Here is a 27937-nt window from a genome sequence, read left to right as displayed (position 1 = left end):
GGTTTCTCTATTATATTCAGAGTAAAGCGACTTACTGTTCTCGTTAGTTGATTATGTAGGAAAATTAAGCAAAATATAATGGAATATTATTGTTGCACATTTAGAAACTTACACATTAATCAAAATACAATTGCCATAGTATTTTTGTTGAGATATTATAACACTCCGAAGCCCTCCAGGCAGTGCACAGTTGACTGTACCATGTATCTCGTCACACAGAGAGATGGCGTAAAGACGACATCGTGCCGCCCCCGGGGTGCAGATAACGACCACAGTAACGACGCTGCCGCCCCCACCGCGACGCCTACCACATTGTTACCGCAACACGCGTCGCGGCGCACAAAGCGATTTCGTCACGCGATTTTAATTTTAGTCGCGGCTCCAATTTGTTTAAAACGCGCGCCTAATTCGGCGAGAGCGCCGCGGGGTGTCGCGCGGCGAGCTGGCCTTTTGTCGCTGATGATTCGTTTGAGTTTAATTGCTAACCCTATTCCGAATATTGTCTGTTACAACGGTTAACTAACGCACGGCGGCGGCGCGGCGTTATCTGCTTTAACTAAGCGCACATATGCCTATATGTCTGTTCCATAATGCTGCGAGTTTGAATAATAGAACAGACAAACTGAGAACAGAACCAAACAGCGGCTTTTGCTTGCAACATATTTTATATTAAGGCCATTTAAAGGCCCACACGTATTCGGTGCTTTTGTTTTCTCTGTATATAGGTGGGAGCTACATTTCAAATTTCTCTCAGTTATAGTGAAATTTTACTTAATATGTTTATTAAATCAACGTTGCGTACCCGTGAAGCACAAAATATTGTCTTGGTTAATATTTTATAGTCCTATTGAATTTAAAAGTGCAATTTCTTTAAGTCACGATTCATTATCTGTCTCGTTATATTCATCCGGTTGTCTTTCCGTCTGGTCAACATTTCCAAAAACTTCTTTAAATTTCGAACATAATTCCACGTGTAGTGATCAAAAGTTACGTATGTTGATTTCCTGCCCTAAAATGAGTCGCTAACTGATAAAAGCCCATAATACTTTTGCAGCCTTGAATCTGCTTAGTCTACACTGATTCGAAATCATTCAGTGATCTGCCTATCAAGTTATGTACAATAAATACGTTACTTAACGGTGATTAAGCAGATCACTTAAGCGATTCCGAGGCATAGTGGGTGCAGTTGCAAGGTTGTTATCTTCATCGCGATAAGACTTTGGACTCGGTTAGTTTCACTGATAACGACTTAGGCCTAATACTGATTCTTGTAATCAATAATAATTTAGAATTATGTATGAAACTGTTATATGGAACTAAATAAATGTATGCGAATAGTGGTTTTCATCACTAGAAGCAAAATAGGTTGTTTTCTGTGTGTAGTCGGGTATAGGAACGAGGTGTGGCTGAGGTCGGAAATATGATTAAGCGTTGCCAAATAACGTTTTTATCACACAGAAAACACACACGTTTTATTTAATTATTATATATTAGACTCAGCAGAATAACACTATAAAGTTTACATATCGTATACAGCTGTGCTTAATTCACTATTCTTAATAACAACAGTAAATTTGAGGTTAGAATACTGAAAAAACTTAAACTGCGCGCCAACTGAATTTTTCAGATCTCTGGTATAAAGTAACGGAAAACAATCACTTTTATGGACCACCTTATGCATAAAAACAGCTGTCATTTGTGCAGTATGAGGAACAAATAAATGTTTAGCCATATAAAGGTCTTTGACCACAAGTATGTGTAAAGAAAACAAAAATATCAACCGATCGAGGAATACTGGATTCCATTATAAGGTTGAACGGAAGTTTTGGAATATTGTCGCTTAGTCATGTCCTTGCAGCAAAATCTGTCTAGGGTAAAAACACACAGTACGCATGCTAACAATTGCCCTAAAAGGTGCCCTTCATTTTCCAAATTAAAAGCCACACCGCCCACCTCTCAGCGGGCTACTTGTTAGTTACACGTGCCCCCCCCCATGCACCCCTCATCTGCATCACATTATGAGTAAAGTATTTAAATGAAGGGTCGGTGACGATGGCATTACCATAGTCCCTTTTGTTAGCCGGTCCTTTGTATGCCTTCAAATCACATTAGGCTTCCGCCAGGTATCTCATATTTCCCGCAAGAAAAGTACTTTTCTCTGCGTTATTAACTAAGAGTCAGTTCCTCCGATACCGACTCTATCTCACTAAATACGACAAATTGTACTGCCACTCGGGAAAACTGGAGTGTTATTTAAATGACCGCCAGATGAGACGAGGGTTGGGGTGACCCCTAAATCAATTATTTTAAAAGAGCATTATACACTAGTTGAGCCTAGGGCTTAACTTAGGGGTGGGACGGCCGGCTCCGTGATATGGCATAACATGTGGCAACTTTAAACGCTTTCAAACAAATTTGATTGCTGGATAGATTTCAGAAGATTAAATCGTAAAATATCCCCAAGTTGAGTAATAAATTATGACACTTACTATTAGCAAACAATACATATGGATTTTCAACATCGGTGTTGAAATTATTTTCTTTTATTTTTAAGTTTCTAAAGGATATTATGAATAGACATAGTATTAAAAATGACTACTTCCTATTATCGTGTACAATGATGTTATTAATTTGTATTCATGCGCAATCCAATGTATTTGCAATACTTAAATTAATTAATTCTCAATTAACACATCATTCATAGTTATGTACAGATTATTGTTCAGAAAAACATCACGCAAATATTCACTCTTTATTTTTATTTATTAAGACTATACAATATTTAATCTATTCACTAAATTGAAAACGAACGAAGAACAGGAAAATTTGATGCCTAATTTTATATGTAATTTTGTACGAAAAGCAGCTTCGTTAAAACACTCCTTTAACTCTATTCTTATTAATTAAATGACAAGTATTAAACACTGTCGCTGGTTTTAACCAGATTTTATATCTGCGACACGGAATATTTATTTAAAAAAACACACTTAAAATGTTTTGATAGACAAATAATATTTCTCTAAACCGTTCAAATAAAAACTAAAAATAAGCTCTAACAAACTATTAGAACATCTTGTGACCCGACTGCACTGGCAGCCAGTTTTGTTTTAAGCTAATGTTAAAGTTGAAATATTTTTACGCCCCTATTTTTACTCGTAGGGTTGTTGAAAATCTCATTTTAAGAACACTCAAAAGAATCCAAGGTTCATCGTGGAATTTTATAGTCTATTGTTGTTGGTTATTTTCAAGAAAACCTCATACCTTTTTCCGTTCATCTTTAAAATAAAGAGAAATATACACTTGACAAGAAAAACTTCAAAGCTTTTCGATTAGTATTTAATAATATCTTAAAATGAGTGACATTTTATAATATTTCGACTCTCAAAACTAAAAGGATATTGACCGGAATACCCCATATCTTTATTCACCAGTTTTCGTGAACTTTGATGCGAAAAGTTTGGAAAGTCCTCTATTTTGATATAAGTGGAAATATTGTTTATTTTAAGCAGGAAGTTTGGAAACATCAACATTATAACTTAAACTTTTGTAGAGTTATGAATATTTTAGCGAAATCACACACACGACAAATAAATACAGGTTCAAAATGTGTTTTTGGGGACGTTTTTGTTAGATTTATTGTACAAGTGTAATGTTATTTCCTAAAGTTCAATAACTTAAGTATCCAATAAAGAGCTTAACACGTTGACTGTAGCAGACGCCATAGTACGTTTGCTGTATTATTAGGGACTGACTCAGGGGCGTATAAAGAAATTATTTTGGGGGGGGGGAGGAGCAGACACACTGGTGGTTTAGGAGGTATAAAACAGGAGCTCAGGAATTTTTCCTCGCGTAGTTTTAAAGCTTTAAGACCTCATAAACGTATTATATTTTTCAAATCTTGTATTTGGAACAAACTATTGGGCGTAACTTTAGTCTTTCAAAATTTCGGAAGGGAGGTGGAACCCTCTTAGCCCCCTTTATACACGCTAAGTGTTGATATCACGTATAATAGCAAGACAGTTATTATTAGTACAGTATTTTAACCGTAGCCAATACCAGTATGAAATTTAACAGAGGCTAGATATCCTATAAAGAGAGTGACTAATACATTATTTTGCAACAAGAATACAAAACGGTCAATCATTACTCGCACTTTAAAACCCTACATGTTCGTTATCGCCACTTTTGGTGTCGGGTAAAGTGAATCTGCAAGTATTACTTTAATTCTCTTTGCGGAGTGGACCTAATGAATCCGATAATTCACTTTTCTCGTGCACAAAGACTCTGAGGGTCGAGGCTCAAGGAGGGTCACCACTGGGATGTTTCAATTTGATTGTCGGCTGATGAAGACGACACAATGTGTGCATCGGAGTGGCGTTAACAGATTAACCCCTGTGGCGGGGCCGGGGGTGCTGTACTGTACCAGAGTACCAGAGTATCGAGTACCAAGTAGGTGAGACATTTACCAAGAAAGTGGGTTGTACTTATAATCAACATTTCACTTGAGTTTGCTAATATCTCAATTTAAAAGGAGTAGTCTTCTTATGGCTTGTGGTAATACAATGAGGACACATTATATAGAGATATAAAGAAATCACCCGACTTGAGCGGAGATAGCTGATAACGACCATGATCCTTGATATACAAGAACGGATCATTGAGTACATACACGATGACTGACCGCGCCTCAAATAATCTGTTAACCCTATTCGACTCGTAAAGGCGAACGTTTAACTCCTAGAGTATTTGTTTATTTTGTATATAATTTTTTTGTGTGTTTGTGAAGGTTTTTTTATGCGTTTGACAATACGTCGTAATCTTGCAAAAATGCATCACCTAAGGATATATCTACGTTATTGGATTCCTACCTGTTGTAAGTAGGCAACTACTTGAAATATAAAATCTGATTATTGAATGTGTAACGTAATATTTTGTGATACCACAATTTTCCACCAATATGCCTAGTTTCCAACGTAGTCTATGTTTTGCTAAATAACATCATCGTATATTATAGCCTAATACTGTTTCAGGTGACGTCTATGTGTATATATTACAGATCACTCTCAGATATAAAAGTCGTACTAAGCTAACGTTCAATCATCATGTTATTATCATTTTAAATCGTAATCACAATTTTTAATTACATCTGGTAAATGATCCTTCAAAACAGTGACCTATATCACATTTTTGTGGAGAAACTCTAATCTATCGTCGAAACTTGCGGTAGAGCGTTGCTGAGTAGTACTCTCGTAAATAACCTGTTGAACCAAACATCGCTCAATAAACATCAGTTTTCGGTTAAAAACCCCTAATTTATTGTTGAAACTTATGGTAGAACGTTGCTGAGTAGTACTCTCGTAAATAACCTGTTGAACCAAACATCGCTCAATAAACATCAGTTTTCGGTTGAAAACCCCTAATTTATTGTTGAAACTTATGGTAGAACGTTGCTGAGTAGTAGTCTCGTAAATAACCTGTTGAACCAAACATCGCTCAATAAACATCAGTTTTCGGTTGAAAACCCCTAATTTATTGTTGAAACTTATGGTAGAACGTTGCTGAGTAGTACTCTCGTAAATAACCTGTTGAACCAAACATCGCTCAATAAACATCAGTTTTCGGTTGAAAACCCCTAATTTATTGTTGAAACTTATGGTAGAACGTTTCTGTGTAGTACTCTTGTACATAACCCGTTGAACCAAACATCGCTCAACAAACATCAGTTTTCGGTTGAAAACCCCTAATTTATTGTTGAAACTTATGGTAGAACGTTGCTGTGTAGTACTCTTGTACATAACCCGTTGAACCAAACATCGCTCAACAAACATCAGTTTTCGGTTGAGAAACTATCGTCAAAACTTACGGTAGAACGTTTCTGAGTAGTACTCTCGTAAATAACTCGTTGAACCAAACATCGTTTCCTCTCGGCAATTCTTTACTTATTTAAGAGGATGCCTCCTAAAGTCCTGAAAGAACGTCTTTTGTGATTTGTTACACAAATTAAGCAAACGCTAATTACTTTAGCTTTTTCCTGCTTTCTTTGTTGATGAAATTTATCTCTACATATGCAGATCCACTGACGTACTAGTAAGCCTGTTAATCCTCAGGTCCTTATCTTACTTTGGCATACATCCACACCAGCTATAGTAGTCCAAATCACATTCATAGGAGTCGTAGTATTCTATCCGTACATTGGAGATTAGTATGATTTTAATCTAATTCAACGTTGCAGTATATACATGTATTTTTGTTCTGATAAGATTTTGTATTACAAAGGGCTTTAAAATTGAGGCCGGTCGAAACAAAAATAAATGTATAACATTGTAGCAATTGTAGAAGAATACTTGAATGTTAAATACAAGTTACAAGTAAATTATGATTAATTAATAATTATGATGAATTACAATACCGCTACAATACTACTACAAAATCACTACAATGACTGGAGCTACATTAAATGTCAATTGTTTATTTCTGCGTTTAAACATTTAAAGGAAATAATTGGCTGAGCATTAGCGAAGCTTGTCAATCGTGAGGATGGAAAAATTTCATTTATGTCTCTCTGTATGTCCGCACGAAAGCAAACTGACCTTTAAACTTGCAATTTTGAAAAAAACTTCATTTATGTATAGACAACACTGAGTTTGATGATGTTGCATGTCATTCCATAAGATTTGGCTGAGCGTTAGCAAAATTTGGTCTTATGGGTAACCATCACTACCGATAAAAACGCAGGAATTCTAAACAAACTGAGTGCAATCGTATGAGATTTAAAAGTGTGACATTTTTGTTCATACAGTAAAAAGAAAAATAGAATAACATGTCAATGTTAAAAGTCTGGCAAAATTTAATTTCAGCGCACTCTTGCGTTGTAGTGCCCTCCCCACCTCATCGCAACTTGTATTATTTAAACATTGGTATGAACCTAACTCAATAATCAAAATGTGAATATAGACCTGTTTTGTGGAAATATGCCGAGAAAGATCATCAGTAGACTTAATTTCGCACGAACTTCATTTCTACATAGATAAGAATGATTTCCATGATAGTTCATGTCCAACTATGGGTTTTGGCTGAGCGTCATTCATTGCATTGAAGCCTGTCTTTAGACTGACAGAATTTCTCTTTCGTCTGCCAGGTGGTGGTTGGGAGGTAAAAATTTCTTATCTGTATGATTACTGTCCTGTCAGTTCTTTGAGAATTAAATGAGCTTAAGACTTGACATTTTGCATGCAGCCTGTTACGCGACACGTGAGGTGACGTACACCTTATTTGTAAAAAGACTGGTTTTTGGCGTTTTTTAACAAAGTAAAAATTTGAAAATTCATAATTCGGAAACTTGTGGTCCGATTAAGAATAAAGGTTTATACAAGATTGATTTTGAGTTCGTAATTTTAGTATTATATGAAAACGTGTTTTAATAATTTACCATCTTCGCTTAATTCTTGACCTGGTAGAATTTGATACCTTTCGGCATTGATCATGTTACGGTGCTCTTAACGTCATTATTAATGTCATTTTTAGTAGGTCATTAACCACTATTTAAAATATTTAATTTTTAACACAGATTAAATTGAGTAAGTTTTTTTTTACTTACCGACTGAGGTTAGCATATATGTCCGGTAAGTCACTATCATGTTTAGAGTATCTGTGTTTCAAGCTCTTCCATGTTGTTCAATTTATATTATAACTAGCTGTTTCCAGCGGCTTGGCACGCTTTTCGTAATTTGCCCGCGTATGAGCACTTCTGGTTGAATTTAATTACATTATATTTCCAACGCAGATGTAAATGTAGATTTTACCTTGCTGTCACGATCAAGAAATCTGTCAAAAATGTATTGTACATGCACATGTACTTTATTACAAAGTGGTCTATCACTCAAGCTTTAAGTTCAACCAAAAATTTAGTTTAAAGACAAATATACATAATACCTTAGCGCCTTCAAATAGTGTTTCACTGTTTAATATACGTATCTATCTCGTAATTGCAGTTTATAATGTGCAGGCGCTTCGAAAACTTTTCTTTTAAAGCGCCGCCTGGTGGCGAGTTACATCAATGGGCATAGCATATAAACCTTCTCCGTGGAAAAATACATATACATACAAATTTTCATAATGATCGGTCACATAGTTTACGATTCTTTAAAGGACTTACGGAAAAATATTAATTTATATATAATATATAGATGGAATTAGGTTATTGACCTATATGAAACATAAGAGCTCATCAGCCATCGATCTGGTTTGTGTAAAAATAAACATTATAATAAGAACAAATTTAAAACAATAAATTGAATTCAAAAATAGTAAATTAAAATTACGTTTGGGACTAATTTTCTTGAAATTACCAATGTTTTCTGTAACCGGCTTAATTATTCAAAGTTATTTTTTCAAATACATTCCAAATCAAAATAAATTATTGTGATATTAATTGCCAGACGACAACTACGGAGGTTTTGACAAGTAATAAAACAACACTCACTGTTGCGCATTACTGGATGGGTCAGTGTTTAGACCGAGACCGCCACAACAATCACCCCTGGTGACCGACGGTAATGGGGGTGCGCGCGTGTGGACCAAGTCGCGTGCGTGTGCGTCGACCACAGCCACACACAGCCGCCACCGCAAACGTCCGCCATGTTGGCCGCGCACGATTACCTGGTGACGGGCATAATGAGAGAACAAGCGGCGGCGACCGCGATGTCACGAGCAGATCATGGGACTGATGAGGTGTGTATAGTAGTTACTGTTCCGACCGCAGTCAGCATTACTTTTATGGCGCCACCAGTCAACCTCGAGTTGCTGTAAGAGACAATCATAGATTGATACTTTCCATTCTATCTATCTCATGTGTGATAGATAGATAGATATCTTTAGATAGACAGAAATCTTTAGATAGATAGATAAATATCTTTAGATATATAGATATCTTTATTGATCTTTACACATTTACATAAAATGGTTTCGTAATAATTGAATGCAATTTCAATTTGAAATTTAAAACTGATCAAGAATTACATTTAAATATATACAGATAATGGTCAATCTATCGTGCAGTAAACACATGGTTAAATCACGGGCACAATACAGCTGAATCAAAGTATAGCTACATTTTTGTTCATTTCAAAAGGGTTTCATTTAACAGTATTAACAACATTTACAAGAGATTAATACAAAACAAAAACATCAAACAATATAAAACCTTCTATCATGAAATATTTTCAAATTTAACAATAATTAAATAATAGTATAAACTTCAAACAAACTAAATGTAAACTTAACAAAAAAAAACTCAATAATCGTGAAAGAAAATGGAACATCAAATAGGCAAAAACCCGATGAAGGATGCACACCAGATTAAACTACCATACTAAAAGAAAACTCAAAGATGGATTGAATCGCTACATAAATAATATATTAAAAGAAATCCATGCAAAATCAATAGTTAATCAGTTAAAAAGGGGCTAAAAAACAAGTTAAAATATAAGTTACAAAGTAAGGTAGGCAATGTAACAATGTAAAAAACAAACATGAAACCTAGTGCAATATATTATTTTTAACTTGACATGCGAACGTATCATGGAAATATTATATTTTTAGAATGGTAACATAGTTAAAATATTATAAAAAATAAACTATAGTATAGGTAAAAACTAAAATACACATGCAACTTAAAACTCCTAAAACTTTAACATGCTAGTGTCAGAACTGTAAAATTAATCGAGTTTGTGAAAGGGTCTTTCAATGAGTCAGTCATGCATGACTTTCCTAAATCGCTTTACACTGACATTCTGAGCACTTAAACGTAGTTAAAAAGTGATATACCAACAAACTCATAGGAAGACAAAATATTACTCAATCTTGTGTTTGGCCTATTAATTAAATCTCTATTTCTAGTTAAGCATTCTCTATTCCTGTGTTAAGTACTGGGAAGTTTGGAGACGACATTATCAGATTAATTTGCATTTCTATCTGTCAGTGGGTAACAAAACTATTCATGAAGAGCACGAATTTAAACTTAAAAAGTCGCAGCTTTTTACAGTTTTTAAAAATCAATACATAGCTTAGACAATCTGAAAATCTGCAGTTGAATTTAATTTGCTGTCATTTTAACGTAGCACTCAAACATATAGCCTGTTAAGTTTTTCTTAATTTACCTTTACTAGAGCTAATAAACTACTCTAAAGGGTAATACCATTATTTAAGTACATTTGAAATAGTTTATTTGTTTTATAAACCAAACAAATCTTGTTATAATTTAAAACATTTTTATGTGAACAAATGTGTTAATAAAGATTAAACACTGATTCGCATGACATGATATGTAATTAAGTCACTGTTTAGAATATATTTTCTGGAGTAGTTTTCATGCAAATTTATCAAACGTAATTTCAAGTTTTGCGTAAGGCCATTTTTGGTATAAGCTGCGAAAGTAGGATGGATACAAACGATTAAAAGTGAGTTAACTACTGATCTATCTACTATCTAACTGTTTCATGCCTGAGGAATATGTAATTAGCAACAGTAATTTTGTGTACAGTTGTTAATTAAAGAATATAATATAGATCTTAAACAACTGTTTTGGCGCCTTAAATTAAGAAGTGATACACCACACTCCACACACCTGTACTCGGATTGCCTACTATGCGCCACGTCGCGCTCTCGTGCTAATTATCCTGCAGATAATCCCAAATATAAGCAAATCAGTGTATACAGACCTGTTTGTTATTTTCTTTGCAAAAGAATACTAAAAATTACTAATTTCTTGGAAGTACGTATTAAACCAATGGTTGTTCGTAAGCAAATCAGTGTATACAGACTTGTTTGTTATTTTCTTTGTAAAAGAATACTATAAATTACTAATTCCTTGGGAGTACGTAGTTAAACCAATGGTTGTTCGTAAGCAAATCAGTGTATACAGACTTGTTTGTTATTTTCTTTGTAAAAGAATACTATAAATTACTAATTCCTTGGAAGTACGTAGTTAAACCAATGGTTGTTCGTAAGCAAATCAGTGTATACAGACTTGTTTGTTATTTTCTTTGTAAAAGAATACTATAAATTACTAATTCCTTGGAAGTACGTAGTTAAACCAATGGTTGTTCGTAAGCAAATCAGTGTATACAGACTTGTTTGTTATTTTCTTTGTAAAAGAATACTATAAATTACTAATTCCTTGGAAGTACGTAGTTAAACCAATGGTTGTTCGTAAGCAAATCAGTGTATACAGACTTGTTTGTTATTTTCTTTGTAAAAGAATACTATAAATTACTAATTCCTTGGAAGTACGTAGTTAAACCAATGGTTGTTCGTAAGCAAATCAGTGTATACAGACTTGTTTGTTATTTTCTTTGTAAAAGAATACTATAAATTACTAATTCCTTGGAAGTACGTAGTTAAACCAATGGTTGTTCGTAAGCAAATCAGTGTATACAGACTTGTTTGTTATTTTCTTTGTAAAAGAATACTATAAATTACTAATTCCTTGGAAGTACGTAGTTAAACCAATGGTTGTTCGTAAGCAAATCAGTGTATACAGACTTGTTTGTTATTTTCTTTGTAAAAGAATACTATAAATTACTAATTCCTTGGAAGTACGTAGTTAAACCAATGGTTGTTCGTAAGCAAATCAGTGTATACAGACTTGTTTGTTATTTTCTTTGTAAAAGAATACTATAAATTACTAATTTCTTGGAAGTACGTAGTTAAACCAATGGTTGTTCGTAAGCAAATCAGTGTATACAGACTTGTTTGTTATTTTCTTTGTAAAAGAATACTAAAAATTACTAATTTCTTGGAAGTACGTAGTTAAACCAATGGTTGTTCGTAAGCAAATCAGTGTATACAGACTTGTTTGTTATTTTCTTTGTAAAAGAATACTATAAATGACTAATTTCTTGGAAGTACGTAGTTAAACCAATGGTTGTTCGTAAGCAAATCAGTGTATACAGACTTGTTTGTTATTTTCTTTGTAAAAGAATACTAAAAATTACTAATTTCTTGGAAGTACGTAGTTAAACCAATGGTTGTTCGTAATCATGCAAAATTAAATGCAGATTTCATCAATTATTACTCAAAAATATTATTTTATTACATTTGATCAAACAATGTGTTTATAGTTTTCCAGCGGCTCTATTCTTCTCTCATACACCCCCTCAAAACCCAATCTGTTGGGTATTTCGTGTACGGCTGATATTTTACTCAGTGGGTACTGAATGATTTTTGTTTTACATACCTGACATTTGATGGATATTGTGGAGTATCTTTGAGATAATGATTCCTGATTTGGGTTTCTATTTTTTGAAGCTTGTCTGTTACTAATATTAGATTATACCGATGTCTATAGTAATAAATATTTTTATGACTTATTTTGCTGTATTAATTATTACACAGCTAGATTCAGCACGACTATTTCGATGGAAAAATCATCGAATCCAGTCTTCTCTGTTTTAAGTACATTCTTAGGTATTGTTCTTTGTGGATTACATTTAACATTTTCTGGATCCCTTTTATACCGTTCGTCCTTCTCTTTGCCCACACACCCTTCACTCAGAGGGGGTTTCTTCTTAGTTATTCTGATTGATTTCCTTCTTGAACCTTGACTGTATATTCCCTTGACATTCTGACTTTAAATCGTCAATTTCACAGTATAGACTAATCAGAATAGTAGTAGTTGTTTTCCTCAGCTTGTTTGCTTTTAACTGGATTGCATCCGTTTTATTCATATTTTCATCTCTTTGGATTTGGAACAGACCTTTGGAAGTTTCCTCTTCAGCGCATTCTTTTCGCAGATCGTGTCGAGGACTATTTTATATTAATTCATCCATTTCCAAAGCCTTTTTCATCACCTTTTAGGTCTACAACATGCTTTCATTCTGTTCCAGTATCTGTATTCATCAGTGTCCTGTGATTTGTCATACATCATGTCACTTCACATCATGAAAAACATCATGTCACTTCTTGTCATATTCAGGATTCCTGGTTGAATCGAAGTAACGAGGATCATGATAACGAGATAATAGATGTAAAGTAGAGGTGATGAACGGAGACATCAAAGAAGTGTTAATCTTGTTGACACTGTGTGTGAAACGGTTGGCCGCATACCTGATGAAGGATAAAGAGAGTGCTAAGGCTATACGTACAGGACGCCACAGTTTTCCTCCACTCCACTCCTCACCCAGCCCCAGACTGACTGACTGACCACATACCTGATGAAGGATAAAGAGGGTACTAAGGCTATACGTACAGGACGCCACAGTTGTCCTCCACCCCACTCCTCACCCAGCCCCAGACTGACTGACCACATACCTGATGAAGGATAAAGAGGGTGCTAAGGCTATACGTATAGGACTCCACAGTTGCCCTCACCCCACTCCTCACCCAACCCCAGACTGATTGACCACATACCTGATGAAGGATAAAGAGGGTGCTAAGGCTATACGTACAGGACGCCACAGTTGTCCTCCACCCCTCTCCTCACCCAGCCCCAGACTGACTGACCACATACCTGATGAAGGATAAAGAGGGTGCTAAGGCTATACGTACAGGACTCCACAGTTGCCCTCCACCCCACTCCTCACCCAGCCCCAGACTGACTGACGGCTCTCCTGTTGTAGCGGTGCAGAATGAGAGGCAGCCTCGCAACACCGCTACTATCCGCCCAGAGACGCTGGTGGACATGGACCACGAGCGAGCCCTGAGGGAGGCTGCTGTCGCCGTGGGCGTGTTCGGGTGAGTGATGTCACGATTGTCTGTGTGTAGGTGTGTCGGACCCGCTACCCTCCCAGGCCGCTCCCCAGCTCCCGCTGGCGTCCCGGGGATATCGGCTCCCCGTCACCGCCTTCGCCCGCGCCCTCTTGGGGTGAGTACAGACTGCTTATAGTGCCTGGAGCCAGTGACACATTCTCTGTCATTACACTACTTCCACATTATGCTATGTGTCACACAGCCTAGGAAGCCAACCCCTATATACCCAGAATATGGACAGATAAACGTACGGTTGTACTAGTAGAGGGTCGATACTGACCCCAGGGGCTTATACAAGTTAATAACAAAGGGGTTAAAGACGTCCATTTAATTGTTTAATGCGTCCAAATACTAAAATTATCAACTTGAACTTTTTGAAACGTTTAGAAAAAATACACTGCTCATTTTCTTTTCTATTTCTCATAAAGATCTCCATTTTGTAATATCCAAGTTTTGCCCAATAAAAAATACAATTTTATTATTTTTAGCAAACATTTAGAAAACGGGTCAATTTTTTTATGAGAAAAAGATATCACCATTTTTTAGGCGGATTTATTGAAGTACTCGATTCTATTTATGTACAACTAGCTGATTCCCGCGGCTTCGCACGCTCTACGTAAGCTTTGCCCGTATATGTGCACTTCTGGTACGAGTCAATTAGATTTCCAACGCCGATGTAGAGTTTGCCTTGTTGCCACGACCAAGAAAGTGTCTGTATATTTATAGCTATTGTACACGTACCTAACACTCAAGCTTTAAGTTCAACCAGAAATTTATCTTAGAGAAATTCCCCATCAAAGCTTAGCGCCTTCAAATAGTGTTTGGTTATTTAATATACATAACTGTCAGGTAATTGCAGTTAATAATGTGCAGGCGCTTTAAAGACTATTAGGCCTATCTTTTGCAGCGTCACTTGGTGGCGAGTTACATCAATGGACATAGCATATAAACCTTCTCCGTGGAAAAATACATATACATACAAATTTTCATAATGACCGTTGAAATAGTTCACGATTGCATAAAGGACAAACACACAAACATACCTAACTTAAAATTATCGTATGGCCTTTGTAGTTGCCTGGCTCCGAATCGGACTAGGGATAGTTCGGCTCTGGCGTAACCGTTTACATACAGCATGTATTAACAGTTTTCTTCAAATTAGGAATAAATAAATAATAAACTTCTTCCTTGTCGTCAAATTCAGCGTAATATCCTTTATGTACAGTATTCGATCGGTTTGTAAAGTAATCGATGAATTCCGACTAGTAACAATGTTTTTTTATAAAAAACTATCGTTGTTTGGAATATTTTCTTCCGTTTGAGGTAATTATAATGTATTCCTCTTGAAACAGACATTTTATTGAGGCACTACTTGTCTTTCTGCGATACCTCAGTTCTCGGTAAAATTTGTGATGTATCTTTGATGTTTGGCAAACAATATTCTAAACCCAATGCTTTGTTACATTTTGGTATTTAAATGTCAAAGCATAACCAGCTGTTGTAACGGATGGGAATTAACTGAAATATATTTAAATTAATATGGCCCTTTTATGTCATTCCACAAAACCTAAGAGGGCAATAAAGTATATTGCATGCAATATTTAATGAAAGCTAAACTTGCATAGTTTCATTTCTTTATATCACTATAATATGTTTAATTACATGGGGCTCTGTGAAAATTTCAATGTAATAAACAATTCGTAGCCTTAACACAATTCCGTTAGATGCTATCTTAATTATGCATGCTTAGTGCTTTTATTCCTCAATCTTTGTGCTAGAGGTAATTCCTCGTATTCTTTTTGTAGTTAATATTGAATCACACCAGAATCTAAGGTAGGTAAACCACCGTTTGGTAGTCGCATGTTTACTCAAACACTCAGCCATCGGAATATGTTAGACAGCAGCACTCTATTAATATTTTGATAGATAAAATTTTCATTACACTTATTGGTATAAATATTTCATATCTTATACGTAATGTAGAATAATATAAAGGGTAAATTTGAAAAATACAAAATATATGTGAAAAACTACCACATGTAGTTTTTGAAATGATTATTAAATTTAACCAATGTAGATTTGTGGATATTTAGAAGTAATAATATATCATTTAATGTAGTATAAACCCGACTTTTTGAAAAATTCTATCAAATACGTTATCACTTTTGGAAGGTTCTGAAACCGAGACAAATGTATATAAACCCCCCCCCCCCACTATATTAATAATTGGCTGTGTTTTGTTTATATGAAATGTATTTATTAATGTTGTACCCAACACAAAATGGTAAACCATTCTTTACCAATAAAAGAGACTTCAAAATGGGTTTTAATATTAATTTTATACTTTTATGCACGTTAATTTGGTTATTCAAGTTTTATTTTTCGGTTTGTTAAATAAAAACTTTATTCTATTAAGTTTTTAAAGTTTTATCAAATATTTTTTTCAAAAAAAGTAATTACAGTAGTCTCAAGGAAAGTAAAAATAAGCTTAAGACAGTACAATGTCTCCTTGTCTCGGCATGTGACAAAGTTAGTCGGCTCACGGAGCTCCGGCAGCCTGATCAAGAAGCATTACCTCGACAACGCCACTATAGTGTCAGTATAAGTTATGGCAGGAGGGCTAGAAGGAGAGCGTCGCGACGCCACCCCACCAGTGCGCAGACGCCACCACCATCGGCCGCGTCGCATGGTAATACACTATTGACTGTGTCAAACGCTCTCGCTAAGCCCCACCCAGCCAAACAATTTGATTCCTCCCGACCCCACCCAGTCATCTCTCAAGACCCAGCCTGCACAGAGCGTGTTTTGATTCCCGTGTTTTGCAAACCTCTTCCCCCGGGACTCCCGGGCTCTTACTTTGTTTGGGCTTTCTTGGAAAAATAATACACTCGGATTCGTTTACTTTGGGAATGGGATTTCAACCGTTACAGATGCAGAGTAGAGGTGGTAATTTAGATTTATTTCCTGGACAATGCTTCCTTTCACCGATTTGACTCCTTTTGTCTTAAATTTCCAACCGTAGAATTTTGTTGAAATTTTAAGTACGAGTTTAAAACCATATTCAGAGTGACTGAACAGTAAATTACACTCCCCATTGAGTAATAACCCCCTCTCGCTCTTATTTTTCTTTTATATTGGCTGAGCGCCAGCGAAGGCTATCACTCGTGATGATGGACGTTTCATTCCTGACTATCCGTCTGCCTATCCATACGATCACTCGATAACGGACTAACTTATAGACTTGAAATTTTGCTTGAACCTTCATTTATTTATATGCAACATCGAAATAACGTAAATAACCTAATGAAATAATACACTTGAAATATTGCTTGCAACATCAGCGAAGCTTAGTACGCAACATTCTTACCTTGTAATTAGGAGGCCTCTTTCTACGCTAATGGCATTAATTATAGTTTAAGGGCAGTCTGACCGAAGAAATTTTTTGTGTGTGATTTTTAGTTTATAACACTTTATTTTTCTTTGGAATCTCCTCTTTCTAATGATATATAACACATATGGTACAGAAAATTCTAAATAAGTGAAAAAGATTATTTAAAATAACCTTGCACACCAAAAAGTCGATCCAGCCCCGCTACTATAGTCAGACTCATAAAAGCAACCCGTGAAAATGATACCTATGACCACACCAAGCACTTCCATTTGCCTGAGGTGATACTTCAAGAGATCAAACCTATATTCAGGGATCTTGCCAAGCCAGAACTGTTGCAAAAATGTCTCAGAGGTAAATCCCAAAACTCCAATGAATCTTTGAACAATGTTATCTGGAGTAAAATACGTAAAAGAACATTTGTAAATCTTGAAACCCTGAAATTTGGTGTATTTGAAGCTGTTTTGACATTCAACAGTGGACACTTAGCTAAAGTAAAATTAATGGAACACTTAGGCCTACAAATTGGAAGGAATTTACTTCAAACTGCAAGACGTTTCGATTTCGACCGTGTTTCCAAAGCTGAAAAAGCTGTTTCCGATATGGAAAAAAAATTAGACAGTCATGAAATGTTGCCAAAAGGAAGTTAGAGTACTTGTATGAGGCAGAAGATGATCCAGGCAATCCTAGTTACTGTGCTGGACATTATTAAAAGTAAGAAAATTTATTTATTACATATTTTTTTTTGTTTTTTGCTGTTTACCGAAACTTAAATTTTTTAAAACTGTAACTGTATAAAACCTACACCGATTGAGATATCTTAATGAAATTTTTAACACACATTCCTTGGCTAAAATACTAGTGCCCTAGGAGATGGTTTTGAGATATAATTATCCTAATTTGATTTTAAAATATTTATATATTAAAATTTTAAATTTTTAAACACAAAGATTTTAAAAATTCATAATTTATTTATTAAAAGAAAAAAACTAAAAACCTCTCCTAGGGCACTATAAAAATACATGATCTTCAAAATAAAACCAAAAGCAGTAAGCTATCTTAAATAGTTTTCAAGTTATGCAACATATAGTTAACATTGCGTTCTTATGGGAGTCGGACTCCCCTTAAAGTAATAGGCTAAAAGTTTTGATATGATAACGGTCAAAGTATTGTTTTATTATTTAAATTAGAACCAAGTGTACAGAAACTTGAATATTAAAGCAAGCATTTTACATCAATGGGCCATATTTAAAGTCATTGAGGGAAATTATTCTTGAGTGATTAGTTCTTAAAACCCATTTATACCTTTTTGGACCATGAAAAAGGGAGAGTAGAGAACATAACAACACAACCTGAAATGCAACTGTTAGTCATTCGATACATTACTTCAAATAGCCTATTTTGATTTAACAAAAAATAATGTGAGACATAAATATTGGGCAACTACAGAAATAAATGTCAGAACAATGGGAAAAAATATCAGACCTTTAAATTTTTGGACGTTGCGTATAATATGTGTCAAACAGTTTAATAAAACTATTTGTTGGAAAATGAAATATAACATTTCAACGGATATGTTAGGGACTAATACATTTTTGTCATAAATATAGTATTTCTCAGTAAGATTGTGGGAAATTAGTAAAGAATTAAAACCATGTAGACATTTAAGTAGGCTAATGATAACCTAAACTGATTTAAGCTATATTTGTCCCAATTTAAATTTCGGAGTGTTTTCGATACTTTTTAATAATATTTTTATTAAGATCATTGAAACCAAATCTTATCAATATGAAATGGTCATCAATGTATATGGGTTTCCAAAGTTTATTTTCTGTGTATTATTTACTACAGTATTAACATTTAAAAAATAAGTTACTACAAAATTATTTTTCGAATTATAAACTGTACTACCTACACTTGCCGTTTTCCTTGTCACATATTTTGTTAACTATATGATATTGCCTCTCTGTCTCTGTTTCCATCGTAGACTGAATTAAAGTGCTTGAAATGATAAACAAAGTTGGTGTTAAGGTGAATTTAACTTCTCAGTTAATGATACCAGTAAATCATATTTTCTATTATTAAATTTGTGCAAAAAACCTTTCAGTGCTTTGTTAATAATAGCGCACTGTGAACGTTTACCAGAAGTCAATACTGAGGGCACAGTTTTTATAATATACTAATAATAATAGTTAGTATAATACTCATAGTTAGTATTAAATAAATGTTTACTCTTCTTTTTATATATTTTTCATTGTACATATAATAAATTTTACGTGGAAACAAGATGCTATTTTTTATGAAAAAGTCCATGTCGCAAAAACAAGATTCATATTTATATATTTTACCGTAAAGTTTCTAGCATAATGTAGTTTTTGCATTACAAAGGACTATATAGGACCTTATTGAAATCGTGTCGTTCTTCCTGCCATCACTTGTGTGCGATAACTCGTGCATTGCTTCTAATGGTCCAAGGAAGTACCTTATTGATTTAGAGGTCAAAAGGTCAAGGGCAGTCTGTCTGTCTTCCCGTCTGGCGCTACCTCTTTCGTTACGTTCTGTCAGGTCCTTCTATACTCTGTAGTATCGATTTATTTTTCTACAGTTTAAACTTTTTCAATTTTTTCATAAGATCGTCACAAACACGAATAAAGGCCTTGCAATGTAAAGATAATACTTAAATCACAAACAGTTAATGTTTAAATGTAAAATTGTTATTTATTAAACGTGTACATTGAGATTTAACTCATTTTCTATAAAACAATTATCAATAATGCAGGGGTGTATTATCAATAAAATAACAGTGAAGTTTCAGGGTGTAAAAAATAACAATTATATTTATATGCCTATCTCCGCTTTGAGTTGACGATTACGTATGTTTAATTTCCCAGCACAAATCTTTAAATGAAATTTGTATGGTCTGAAAATTGCATTGAAGTCCACAACCAGGGATGTGTAAGGCCTCCAAATAATACATCAAATCGTTCTTATACTTTACTAGTAAAAGCCTTATAGATCTGCAGACTATTATAAAACATTATTTTTTTAATTAAATAGGAATAAAAATATTGTAATGTAACATAACCACAAAGAATTGTTAAGATCTTTGAATCAACTGTAGTGCATTGCCAATTAGTGGAATTGAAGAACGTTAAGCGGAGATAAAACCATTAAAGATTATTGTTGGTATAGCCTATAAAGTATTTACGAACTGACTTCATTCTAATACAAGTCCGAATAGTTGCCATTCTATTCATTCAGTGTGTTTTATCAATTCACCTCACTCTTAGAAAATATGAATCTTCATTTTTGTATTACAGTTTCTTCTAAATTAAAATAACTATGAATCGTAACGAATGGTGAGTATGATAAGGAGGAGAAAGTTGTATTATACATTAAGTACTAACGTAGCATATTATTTCATCTGTAAACAATAAAGCTCCCAAAAGTAATCCTTGAGGTATTCCATATCGATCCCACCTTCGCTGCTTTCTCGCATCAGCCTTCGTGCTTAGTGAGGAGATTTAACCACAGACGGAACCAGGTGACTGGATGTAGGAGTGGAAGAGCGACTCCTGATGAATGTAGGGTCGAGGCTCGTGGCGAACAGGCGGAGGTCTCAGGTGCGCAATCTGTAGCCGAGCCACGTCCCCCGCTGACTCCATCACCCCCCACCCCCACAACCCCCAACACTCACATTTGCAATTCTGATGGCGCATCTTCACTTTATTCTCTCTATATAGACGCTCAAACATGTTTTGGCTTTCTGTATCAACCTGTTTACCTCTATACAGCTTACTTTCTCTTGGTTAAAACGTGCCCGTCGTTATACAAACTTTGTATTGTACAACCGACGACCTTGAACATTGTGACTTTAGAAATGCGTGTTTGTTTTTATTTTTAATTATTCACTACTTAAGAGTGAATACTGTTAAAAATGTTTAAACAAAGTCAGTTAATACAATATTGATTGTTACATAATATTAGAAATATTAATAATATTTTGTCAGTATTGAAACACTGAAAAGAACAATGAAAGAATAATCTCAAATAAAAATTCTATAACTTGGCTTACACTATATACGATTTTAAAATAAAAAAAATACTATTGACACCAGATTAGGATGAGATCTTGGTCACTATAGAAATTAGAATCATGAGCAACCATACAATAAAAAATGTTATTCGTGCATAAAAATTGTTTAAACTTTTCAAAACAAACATTAAGGAATCCAATTAATAGTCTATCAGTTGTCTCGAATTTGAAGATAATGTTGGATTTTCACCACATACAGTAAAAGCATGCATGTATATGTGTATTTATTGTATTGGTTAGGTTATATCATAACAGATGTTTATGTACAGCCTTTACATGACACACATTCAACTTATCATCCTTCTAGTTGACGGTAAAAGTCAATTTAAACTCAGTACGTAGTTTTTTTTTTTTTTTTTTTTTTTTTTTTTTTTTTTTTTTTTTGTTTTTTTAATTCGAAAAATCGCTCAGGATCAGCAATAGAACACTACAAGACCCCAAAAGGCACCATTCCATGTAGAATTCAGATAAGTGTTTTGATGAACGTACAATATTTAATCCATTCCACACCATTCCCACTCAAATAGATCGTTTCTTTCATAATTCACCCGAGATTTTATGTTTATATGTAGAACGGCCCAATTAAAAAAAAGTTTGTACGCAGTAAATCACTATTGTTTAATAGATTTAGAACCAGAATGGTGTGAATATAACGAGTATGATTTTTGCTTTGTATTATAAGTAGAGTTTAAAACGAAAATTAAGTTTGGGGAGATTGAGAAATTGAAAACTCGCTACTTTAATAATTGGTGAATATAGTAAATCTCCTATACACTTGTAGCATTGGGTCTTTCGCTACTGAGGTACCGGTACTCCACTCCATCCCAAGCATCCAGCCAGAGCAATATACTCGGTGAAGACTCTGAAGTTGAAAACACATTACTAAAATAGGTAGATGTTGCAAGTCCCCTATACCTTTGTGGCATTAGGTCTCTCGCCAATAAGATATCATCAGTCATCGCCTAGTTACTCATCTGAAAGAGCTCGCCCGAAGCAGTTAGTGTTGAGAGTCTGGAGTTTAAAATTCATTACTTAAATTGGTGGATATGGAAGACCTTTATTTATGACATTGGGTGTTTTTCCAATGGTACATCATCGTATATCGGCAATCCCACTCCACCACCAAACAACAAGCCATTCCTAGACAATTTAAAAACTGTGATGGCGATATGCGTTCTTAAATTTTTGCAATATTTAAGGCCTTGTGTATTTGAAGGATGCTGTCTCACAGAGGAAATACGCTCAAACATACTACTTTACCTTTTGCACTTTAATCCAACAGGTAACAAGACCCTGACGGAACTGTGAATGTGTAAAGTTATTCCTTGAATTTGATAAAACGTTTCAGACCCGCGTTGTATGACATTGGTTTCCCGCTAGTAAGATACCGGTCACTCAGATATGGATTAGTCTACCTGGATTTATTTACTTCACTCTAAACCGATAGTACAGAAATTCTGATGGTGTCTTTCATTCCACGAAATTGCTGAATGTTGCAGGCCTCCTGTGTCTGTGGCTCTGGGTCTCTCTCCAATGAGGTACCACTCAGCCATCGGCTACCCAACACCTCCATCTCCACCCCAGACCAACAGCAAGCAAGAGCCTGACGATGGGGAAAATTCAGAAGGTAAAGCACACTTATTTCTATAAAATTTACACTTTTCTTCTTTCTGATTTTTACGTGACTCGTTAGCGCATCAGAATCTGCCAGTTCATTTTTACCAAGGCCTATTGTGCCACTATAACTCCCCTTACTAATCCATCATCCTCTGATGTTTCAGACGACAGTATAGATGTAACCAACGAAGAGCCACCATCCTGCACCTCTGCGCCCCCTCAGCCCCCACCACCCCCTGAGAACACCTCACTGTACCCCCCAACTCATGAGACTGTTTACGAGACCTCTGCCAGGCTGCTATTCATGGCTGTCAAGTGGGCGAAGAACCTACCATCCTTCGCTTCACTACCATTCCGTGATCAGGTAACTCAGTAACTTACATTTCAGGTTATGTCACAGTTTAAAATACTTGTTTGTGAACATATCGTTGTAATACGATATCTCATGTTTAATAATATAAGTAAAATTCACTTAACTTAAAATCAAAATAGAAAAATAAGGTTATAAAAGTGTTTTGAGTAAGTTTACTGTGTAATTATTCTTACGGGACTACAATAAAGATGGTCAGATGAAAACAATCTAATTCTACTCGACCAGTCTGCTGACAAAAAACCTCTTTTCACTGGTATTTCGACTTTGTCTAAACTGTTGTTTACTTCTAGTTTCAAACCTAACAAACTAACATTCCTCGTCCTAAAGTTCAATTCGCATATCCAAGGGCTAACAGTTATTCTGTATCATTTCATAAAATTGAAAAATATCGATGTATGACCACATAGTTCAGCAACGGAGGCACACGCGCTATCTTATCTACAACCTTAATGGTAATCAAAACATCCTTGTTTTCTCGTAATTCATGCCAACCCGAAGAACCTTGTAATCAGAATATAAGGAGAACCCCCTAACAAAACTGTGAATAAACTGAAATTAGGATTTAACTTCTAAATGTTATCTACGAATAAACGATCAGGGAGGATGATAATATCGTATCGTCGAAGTACGGTTTACCATGAAACTTTAAACCGAACTATAAACGCATTTATAAAAACATACATCAATAGAATGAGTTTTACGACTGAGTTATGTTCACATTAAATTTATTCTGCTCAGTGAATGGCAGCGAGGGATTTTAAATGATCAGGTATTGCCAGCTCACCGTTAGCGGACAAAGGCCACCGAGTTCAGTGGAGCAGAGAGCGAGTGCAGGCTTTGATCAGTGAGTTTTACAAGATGTGGAGCGCGGGGCGGGTACAGCGTGTTCGGTCTCGCGTGATGTCAGACGTGTTGTTCGGTGTTTGAGGGTGTCTGGCCGCCGCACGTCACTGCACATCGTTCACTCGAGATCACACACCTCCTCACAACTGGATCGCGTCCATCTTCTGCCTCTGACTGCCAACCCTTTCATGTTCACTCTTTCTACGAATGATCACAACAAAACCACCCACTCTGAATCCACCTGTGGCAGATTTCCCAAGCGAAACGAACGTGTTTCTGCGAGTCTTTATCAGTGCCACATATTTACTATCCACATTCAACATTGCAAGATCGTAGTCAGCAAGTCAGCTGTTGGGTGGGGGTCACGACAACTGATATTTTCCTGTAGTGGACAGACCACAAGTGCGGTCAACTGCTTATCCCCATATTTTTCCTTAAAAAGTTCTTGACCCGTTTCAATGTTAAAAACGATCTTTCAGTTGCGAATGTCAATAATACTGAATTATTCAAATAGAAAAAAAAAACCATTTGGTAAAACATTAATTTAAAAAATTGAAAATTAAGGGGGGGACCGGATCCCTTTGACCCTTTATCTGGAACGTCCATTCAATATTGTAATAAATTTGACAACTATTAATTGTTTTCTTCCTGTACTAACTAAGTAAAGACTTAACATGGGTATTACTCTATAGGCCTAAACCGACTTTTTGTTTAACCAAATTTCCTTGGTCCCATTGAATTCGTTTTGAACAAGACTCTGACTGATGTACTTTTAAAGCTCAACGATTTTAATCGCTTGTTATCGAAAGAATGAAAATACACCTAGTATTAATGAAAACATAGACTACTTTTAACATACCTCTGCTAGCAATGCCATGTCCCATTAATAAGAGTTAAAAAAAAGAAGTGAAATGTCATGTCATACTTAATATCCTATTCCAATATGTGAGACAGCTTTCACTAGACAACTTTAAAAGTACATAAAGACCTTAATCAGTGCAAACAGTAGAGTAAATGAATTAAACATCGTCAACACAGGGTTTAAAGCCCTATTTTTTAACTATAAGTGATTGAAACTTCATGTACTCATTATGATTATTGTACTCTCAGAGACTAACAGGCTTTCAATTTACCTCTTATGACCAGTGAGCCAAAACATTGTTTTAAATTTTTGCACCTGCAATTTACAGTTCAATTTACCTCCTAAACTACATTTTTAATGAATCAAAAATACATAATTGTAACGGTATGTGTGTACTTCAACATACATTTTTATTTGTCTCTATTTAGGATGATATACAAATTGCTTAGATTTAAGATTCTCCACAGAGCGCTCTAATCAGAGGAGATGACCAGAGATTTTTATGTTTGTAAATATTGTACCACATCGCCGTGTTGGTTCTCCCATGCCTCAATACCACAATGTTAGTGCCAGACAGATACCATAATAATATTGTAGACTGTGTTTTAATTTTTGCAATACTATGCGGGTGCAATCATAAAGTCATCTATTACAACTATTACATGTATTTATGTTCATTTTATACCTGATTGCATTAATCCCAAACACCTAATAATTTTAACAAAATCAATTTGCAATACCCGCTGAGGTTTTTTTTTATTAATCCCTCATGCTTGTTATGAAACATTTGAAGCTTTTACTCATAAAATATATTTATACCTCATTCATAATCTCATTAAAGAAGTTCTGAAATGAATTTTATTCACTTTTATTCCATGAGGTAAAACACAATAAAAAATAAACCATTTTTAACTGATCCTAGGTGACCATATCTTACAAAATGAATTAATAGATAAATTTACAAGTCAATTATTTATTGACAAACATTATTTGATTATGCCATCACCATGGCTCATACAACACAAGAAAATGATGCTCGCTACTAATATTATAAAAAAGTATATAAGCAACAGACAAAAACTTGTGTGACCTAGTGACGTAACTAGGACTTGGCTTTGAGGGAAGGGGGGGGGGGAATCCGATTGAAGAACTTATCACAAGGGTGGGACAGTATTGAATAAATCTGCATAAATTAAATAAACATGATTAAAATTTCAAAATGTATAAGTAAGATAATTCTAAGATCTTTGAGGAGTGCTATCCTCTATTTCCCCTCTCTTAGTTACATCACTGGTGGGACTGCTTCTTTGGTTATAGCATTTGGGACTCAGCATGCCCTCTCTAAAATATTATGTTAACTGGATGTACTGATGATTATCTTGCTGTTTCTCTGACAGAACATGTACGTAATGGACTTTTGTTAACTTAAAATTAATAAGAATAACTTTTCCCTCAGGTAATCCTACTGGAAGAGTGTTGGTCAGAACTGTTCCTCTTGAACGCTGTCCAGTGGTGCCTGCCGCTAGAGACCAGCCCTCTCTTCAACGTGTCGGAACACCTGGCCACAGTTCCCAACGGCAAAGCCAGCCAGATCGCTGCTGAGGTGCGGATTCTTAACGACATCTTGCAGAGATATCGCCTCGTAGGAGTCGACCCAGCAGAGTTTGCTTGTCTTAAGGCTATTGTACTATTCAGAGCAGGTAACTTTGCATAATAAAATCATTTTGTGAAATGTTTGTAAATTCAAATAACTGATTAATTTGAGTATTAGGGTTCCCCATAGCGTTGCTTTGATTTATTTGGACACTAAGTCTACGGAAATTGTTTAGACATAATAATTTATTTTAAATTCCCTTGTTGAAACCCATACGTTATTGGTTGCAGAGACGAGAGGTCTGAAGGATCCCCTGCAAGTGGAGAATCTACAAGACCAGGCCCAGGTGATGTTAGGTCAGCACACTCGCAGTCAGCACCCGGCACACTCAGCAAGATTTGGACGATTGTTGCTGATGCTGCCTCTGTTACGCCTAGTGCCGACACAACGTATAGAACACATCTTCTTCCAGCGGACCATCGGCAACACTCCTATGGAGAAAGTGCTGTGTGACATGTACAAAAACTAGTTCCTCTCTTTGTCTCAACATTTCATCATACATTCACGACTGTACATCTTATTAAAAAATCATCAGTTTCATAAAACTAGCAGAAAAATTTAAACTTTTCATAGACTATTTTTAAAATGTGTACTGTAAGTTTCAATAACTTGTAGGAATTTCATATCTGAATTGTTATTTTGGTTCTAAACATTATTACAAATCTTTATAATTTGAACCATCCTAGTTTGAAATTTGGATTCCAAAAGTGGAATTAATAGGTACAACAGTGTAACAGACATGATACATTACTTACGATAGAGTTAAGTAAAACACTTCAAAAGTATTCAGGTAAAATGAGAGCAAACTTTTCACATTCAACCTGAAAACATTAAGCATATAAACAAAAAGGAGAATAGCAACATGTATAGATTAAAATGAAATCAATAAATAACATTTATTTTTTTAAATATAATAATCACTAATCAAAATTTTTATTTCAAAAAAAGCGTTTGCATTCAAAGTGCTTAACATCAATATAGTTAAGTAAGTGCAATAACTAAATTATACCTGTAATAATAACAATAGAATATTACATTATAACTCATTTGTAGATTGAACTTGTGAGTTTAGCTCCAGTTCACCTTCTTTTCAGTGCAGCGTCTGGTATCTGATACTGCCTCAGATGTGACTCCTGGAATCTGGAGTTATGGTCGTCTGAAGAGATCCAAAGAAAGTCGACGACAAAGAAGCTCAAAATGAAACATTTACATGTTTCGACATCAGAGACACCTATAAATAGGTGAAGTGGTAGTTTCATCAAGTACACAATTGAATAAACCCTTCCTACCATAGCTACTTTATGTGTAGACAACTCGGTTGCTCATTTGTTGATTGAGGAATAGTTGATTCAATGTGA

At 35.1% G+C, this 27937-nt stretch overlaps 1 protein-coding gene across 1 annotated transcript in view; it reads left to right on the top strand.

Moving 5' to 3' along the window:
- LOC124355933 (photoreceptor-specific nuclear receptor-like) overlaps positions 1-27685 on the top strand; it is a 68223-nt gene extending 40538 nt beyond the window's left edge. The window contains exons 4-8 of the mRNA XM_046807085.1: positions 13617-13731; positions 22730-22857; positions 23012-23211; positions 26382-26625; positions 26810-27685. Coding sequence (XP_046663041.1) covers positions 13617-13731; positions 22730-22857; positions 23012-23211; positions 26382-26625; positions 26810-27048 — 926 coding nt within the window. The 3' untranslated portion in view covers positions 27049-27685. The remainder of the gene's footprint in view (positions 1-13616; positions 13732-22729; positions 22858-23011; positions 23212-26381; positions 26626-26809) is intronic.
- Positions 27686-27937: the final 252 nt, after the last annotated feature.

Source organism: Homalodisca vitripennis, chromosome 2 (genome assembly GCF_021130785.1).
Source record: "Homalodisca vitripennis isolate AUS2020 chromosome 2, UT_GWSS_2.1, whole genome shotgun sequence".
Lineage (NCBI taxonomy): Eukaryota > Metazoa > Arthropoda > Insecta > Hemiptera > Cicadellidae > Homalodisca > Homalodisca vitripennis.
Note: the sequence above shows the minus strand (reverse complement) of the source record. Positions and strands in the feature narration are given on the sequence as shown.